Source organism: Cebus imitator, unplaced genomic scaffold (genome assembly GCF_001604975.1).
Source record: "Cebus imitator isolate Cc_AM_T3 unplaced genomic scaffold, Cebus_imitator-1.0 Scaffold9, whole genome shotgun sequence".
Classification (NCBI taxonomy): domain Eukaryota; kingdom Metazoa; phylum Chordata; class Mammalia; order Primates; family Cebidae; genus Cebus; species Cebus imitator.
This window is the reverse complement of record NW_016107324.1, coordinates 11,219,775-11,225,774: the sequence shown is the minus strand read 5'-3', so window position 1 is coordinate 11,225,774 and position 6,000 is coordinate 11,219,775. Positions and strand designations below refer to the sequence as shown.

The 6,000-nt window shown below is 50.8% G+C and overlaps 1 protein-coding gene across 1 annotated transcript in view; it reads left to right on the top strand.

Moving 5' to 3' along the window:
- Positions 1–6,000, top strand: part of DUOX1 (dual oxidase 1) — a 34,186-nt gene that overhangs the window by 5,735 nt on the left and 22,451 nt on the right. Inside the window, exons 9-15 of the mRNA XM_017545529.2 lie at positions 859–949; positions 1,968–2,070; positions 2,329–2,501; positions 3,948–4,123; positions 4,345–4,463; positions 5,009–5,146; positions 5,822–5,935. Of these exons, the coding sequence (XP_017401018.1) occupies positions 859–949; positions 1,968–2,070; positions 2,329–2,501; positions 3,948–4,123; positions 4,345–4,463; positions 5,009–5,146; positions 5,822–5,935 (914 nt within the window). The remainder of the gene's footprint in view (positions 1–858; positions 950–1,967; positions 2,071–2,328; positions 2,502–3,947; positions 4,124–4,344; positions 4,464–5,008; positions 5,147–5,821; positions 5,936–6,000) is intronic.

Sequence of the window (6,000 nt, the reverse complement as noted above, 5' to 3'; positions counted from 1 at the left end):
ACAAAGCTTGTCTTTATTTTTTTGCTTTATAATTTAAAACAATTCATAGATTAGATTTACTCTAGAAATGTCTATTTTTTAATAATTGCTTTATAATTTAAACCAATTCGTAGATTAGATTTACTCTCGAATAATCTCTGGGGTATGCCTGATGATGTCTAAGAAATCATAGACAATTGAGTTATTCATAGACAAGTAGTTTCAAAATAACAGTATTTGAATCCTTTTAAGAATGTTTATATGGGCTGGACGTGGTGGCGCATGCCTGTAATCCTAGCACTTTGGGAGGCTGAGGTGACCAGATCATGAGGTCAAGAGATGGAGACCATCCTGGCCAACATGGTGAAACCCCATCGCTACTAAAAATACAAAAATTAACCAGGTGTGGTGGCATGTGCCTGTAGTCCCAGCTACTCGGGAGGCTGAGGCAGGAGAATCACTTGAACCCAGGAGGTGGAGGTTGCATTGAGCTGAGATCACGTCACTGCACTCCAGCCTGGGTGACAGAGCAAAACTCTGTCTCAAAAAAAAAGAAAAAATGATATATATACACATATATTATATATATAACTGTGTGTATATATATTTTATATATGTGTGTATATACATATCTTGTGAGAGAGTCAGAGAGATAGCGTGTGTTAATGAGCTGTGAGTACATTTTAGATATTTGGTCTGATGTTGTGGAAGGGACCTTCCAAAAGTGAGATCCTCCAGGACTTACTAAGGTCAGACCCATATGCCACCTCTGAGAGGCAATGGCCTGGGGCCCCTGGCTACCGCCTCAGAGACCAGAACTGACGCCTGACATTATAACCCCATTATTCAGTCAGCATCTCCCTGCTCCTTGCATTTCAGAAACGCCAGTTGCCACTTCCAGGGGGTCTTCAATCGGAACTCAAGTGTCTCCAGAGCTCTCCGGGTCTGCAACAGCTACTGGAGCCGGGAGGTGTGAGCAGGGGGCCACAGATGTGGGTGGATATGTGTGTGTACACGCACACACACGTGGTGAAAGTGGGCAGTAAGGCTGAGGCAGGCAGCTGGGATGGGCTGGGGTGAAGGAGGCAGCCTGGAGGACCTCAGGCATCTCCCCTACAAAGTCTGAGGTGACCAGGTAGCTGGACATGGCCAAAAGCCACCCACCACCCCCGCCCCCACCTCAGGGCTATGGGAGAGCTGGTAGGGCCTGTGCAGGTGTGGTTCTGCATTCATTGCTCCCTCCCACCTTTTCCCTCTCCCTTGAGAGCTCTAGGTGTCCTATAGGCCTTGGAGTACCCTAGCTAGCCTTACTTGCCCCAGAGAAACTTCCCATTAGACAAAAACCCCCGGCAGTGTGTGAATGTGTATGTGCAAGGGAGGTGGGGAGGAAGCAGGGGTTCTTAGAAATTATTAGGGATTGTCCATCCATCCAAATCAGGCCAGCATGGGTGAATAACATTGATCATTAAATGAGCAAAATGAGATACTTTGTGTAAAGTGTTTGCTGAGGGGAAGGGGGTGGGGAGAAAGAGAAAAGAAGCCATAGAATCAGAGCCCTGGAGCTGAATCAAAAGAGGCCTCAGTGTACCCCTCATCAGCGTCCCTTTTTATTAAGGGAAAGAAACGGAGTTCAGAGAGGGCCTGTGACCTGCCCAAGTTCATACAGCTGGTTAGTAACAGAGGACCAAGACCTAGATATTCCAGTGCCTTTGCCAACCACATTGTCAAATATCCCAAGGTAGAAGGAAAATGTTAAGATCCCTTGTGTTTGTACAGACCTCTGTCAGGCAGCATGGACTTTGGATAGGGACATCTCTCATACTGAGTGGGGAATCAACCTGCAGAGGAGGAATGTCCCACCGGTTTGGGAGCAAACAGCAGGACTGGGTGGGCTCAGGGATAAGGATGATGATGTGGAGGGAGCCTGGCTGACTAACCTCTGACCCCATTAACCACGCTCCTCTCCTCCCCACTCCCAACCTATAAAGCACCCAAGCCTACAAAGTGCTGAAGATGTAGATGCACTGCTGCTGGGCATGACCTCCCAGATCGCAGAGCAAGAGGACCACGTGGTGGTTGAAGATGTGCGGGGTGAGTCTGAGGCTGTCCCTGCAGGATGTGAACTCCTGGCCTCTGGGAAGAGGCTCAACTGGACCTCCAGAGCCAGGCATGAGGGGATACCTGGGGCTGGGAGCCTGCACTGCACTCACTGCCGACAGAGCTTCTGACCTGCTGACCATGGCTTCTTCTGGTTCAAGTTCCCTGGGGCTGGTTGGAGCCTGGGGCCCGGACTGGAGACTGCTGTGGTGGCCCTGAGCTCCCTCACACTCTCTGGTATCTCATCTCCAGATTTCTGGCCTGGGCCACTGAAGTTTTCCCGCACAGACCACCTGGCCAGCTGCCTGCAGCGGGGCAGAGATCTGGGCCTGCCCTCTTACAACAAGGCCAGGGCAGCGCTAGGCCTGCCTCCCATGACCCGCTGGCAGGACATCAACACTGCACTCTCCCGGAGTGATGACACTGTGAGGAGGGGTCAAGATTCAGAGGGTAGGGTGGGAAGAACGAGGCACATGGGCCTGAGACATGGAAGATGGACAGTGATACTTGAGTACCAGAGACAAGCACCAAATGGGAGGGGGAGGGCTTACCCAGATCACTTTTCCCAGTGTTACATATCAAGATGAAGATTACCAGCAAGATTTGGCTTTGGACTCTGATTATTCAGATCCAGCAAGCATGTATTGAACATATATTGTTTGCCAGGCACTTGATAGGCATTATCTCATTTACTATTCTTTCCACTCTCCTGAGTGGATATAGAAGGCCCTTGACTTAGGAACAAGCTGTGCTTTCTTGCATGTTAAAGCTGCCTTTCAGGAGTCAGCTGTTACACCGTGAGCTATCACCTGGACTGGTGGCATGCCTTCTAGCCAAGAGACCAGATTGGGCTACCTTATCATCTTGACACAGCAGTGTTTCTATAATTGTGTGCCTATTTTGTTGCATTTTGCCTTTTTTTTTTTTTTTTGATACTGAGTCTCACTCGGTCACCAGGCTGGAATGCGGTGGCATGATCTCAGCTCACTGCAATCTCCACCTCCCGGGCTCAAGCGATTCTTCTGCCTCAGCCTCCTGAGTAGCTGGGACTACAGGCGTGTGCCACCATGCCCAGTTAATTTTTGTATGTTTAGTAGAGACAGGGTTTCACCATGTTGGCCAGGATGGTCTCGATCTCTTGACCTCGTGATCTGCCTGCCTTGGCCTCCCAAAGTGCTGGGATTACAGGGGTGAGCCACTGCACCCAGCCTGCCCTTACTATTTTATAGAATTATTGGGAAGTGGAGATTTGAAAGGCCAATAAAGAAGTTATATGAGCATGGGGGCTCATAAGCTTTATAAACTCAATATATAGCTAGGAATCAACAGGCACACCAAAAGTAGCAAACCTTTAGCTTCAAATGGGCCTCAGTGGAATTAAGCTGGTTCAAGTGCTATTTACATTGCAGAGAAAAAAACTAAAGTAAAGGTCAGGTAGAAAATACTGGTGATATGTTTTTGAAAACTCTCTAAAAGGTAATATATAATCAGGCATTTGATTAAAAAACGTTCAGCTCTAAAGAAGAAACTTTTTATAAGACTTCATTCTACTATTCTACTTTTGCACATTCTGATTTTGGCCCTTCAACTTTCATACCTTCTCAAGAACAAGTTATGAAGGGGATTGGCTGGCTGTTTTATAACTTTGTTAAAATAGGCAGTTGAATGTGTGACAGGGTTTCCATAAATGGCGTTCACTTTTGTAAAGCACTCAGAGCAGTGCCTGGGGCATAATAAGCACTATATATGAGTGAGTTACTGTTACTGTCATTTATTATTATCATTCCCAGGGCAAATCCCTGGGAGCCATCTCTTTGCCTGAGGGTGGGTGCCGGGTCCTTTCTCTTACTCTTGCCCCATCTTGCTTCCAGGTACTGGAGGCCACAGCCTCCCTGTACAACCAGGACTTGTCCTGGCTAGAGCTGCTCCCGGGGGGACTCCTGGAGAGCCATGGGGACCCCGGGCCCCTGTTCAGCACCATTGTCCTCGACCAGTTTGTGCGGCTGCGGGATGGTGACCGCTACTGGTTTGAGAACGCCAGGAATGGGTAAGGCCTGCTGGGCCTCTACCTCAGTCTCTACCTTGGCCTGGGCCCCAGATCTTCTGCCTGGCCTTAGACAGCTCCCATGAGCCCTTGATTCCAAGCCAGCCCACAACCAACTTCCCAACCCTGCTGGGTCTCTTTTCTCACCTGGGTCCTTGGGCTTGGGGTTGCTGGAGGCCTGCATCCCCTTTCCATCCCAGTGACTTCTACTTCCTCCATCTTAGGCTGTTCTCCAAGAAGGAGATTGAAGAAATCCGAAATACCACCCTGCGGGACGTGCTGGTTGCTGTTATCGACGTTGACCCCGGTGCTCTGCAGCCCAGTGTCTTTGTCTGGCATAAAGGTGAATGGCCAAGGGGTGGCTGGGGGAGTGGTGGGTCTGGAGCCTTGTCCCTCTTCAGCTCTGGGCTTGGCTGAATGTGGCTGAATGACCACCTCTGTGCTCCAAGAAGGGCATGAGCTATAGTTCTGCCCTTGGGAACTCCAGGTGCCAGGGCCGCCACTTGCAGCTCTGTAGGGTCCCCTCTGCACAACTCCAGGAGGTGCTGAGTGAGGGCAAAAAAACTGAAACTCAGAGAGAGCTGGTGAGGAGGTTATTTGGCTGTGATGGAGCTGAGGCTGGGGATAATATTAGGAGAGCTGAGTGCAGTAAGGATATCCCAACCCCACAGCAGTGAGGCACACACTCGTGTGTGTGTGTACACGTGTGTGTGAGGGAGAGACGGAGGTTGGGATTCACTTTATACCCCATTTGTTACCCAAAGAAGCCCCTTCCCCTCAGCTACCCAGAGTGCCCCACCCACTTTCTGCCACCCTAACTTCCTCAGTGATACTGTGCCAGCACCTATGGCCCAGCACCCAGGACTCTGGCTTCCTCTTCCTCCCCAGGAGACCCCTGTCCACAGCCGAGACAGCTCAGCACTGAAGGCCTGCCAGCCTGTGCTCCCTACGTTGTCCGTGACTATTTTGAGGGCAGTGGATTTGGCTTCGGGGTCACCATCGGGACCCTCTGCTGCTTTCCTTTAGGTAAAATGATGAACAGAGTGGGGCCAGGTGAGAGATGCAAGCTAGGGGATGCGGTTCAGGTGGTTCCAATAACGACAGCAAACCACACAGAGCATGTTCCTTCTGGGTAGGCAAAGAAAACATTAGAGGAGGAAGGGACAAGAGAAGTGTCTGGCCTGGAGAGAAATCAGCTCCAGGGGGAACTTCCTCCCTGTTACCCTGGGACTCCCCCCACTGGGCCCAGCTTTGGTCAAGAGCCAGGGGGAATCTATAAACCACAGCTTTTTGCAAGCCTGGGCGTAGAGGACTGTCAGAGGCAAATCCCTGTTTAAGAACAAGGGCAGGGCACATATAGTCGCTGGAGTGAGGGCTTGGGGCTCGGTCTTTGGCAACGCTGTGTGGGGGTTATCTAGCAGCCTGGTGGGGTGAGTCTAGTCCCTGACACAAAGACTCTGGACTTAGTCTCTGGCTAGGACGGGATGAGAGTTTTGGAAACCGAGGAGGCAGGGTGGGCATCTTAGACGCTACCCAAAGCTCCCCATGGGATGCAGAGGAGCTCCCCCCAGGAAACTTCACAATTTTAAACAATTGAGCAAGCTGACCTAGGAGGTGGGGAGAATAGGGGGTATTGCCAGGAAAGGAGCTGAGAAAGGAGCCGCTTCCATTCCCCAGACCCCCACCTCTCCCCCTTCCCAGTGAGCCTGCTCAGCGCCTGGATTGTTGCCCGGCTCCGGATGAGAAATTTCAAGAGGCTCCAGGGCCAGGACTGCCAGAGCATCATGTCTGAGAAGCTCGTGGGAGGCATGGAAGGTAGGCCTAGGGCCGGCCAGGATGGAGGTAGGGAGGAAATGGCTCAGTGCTACAGCCACCCATCG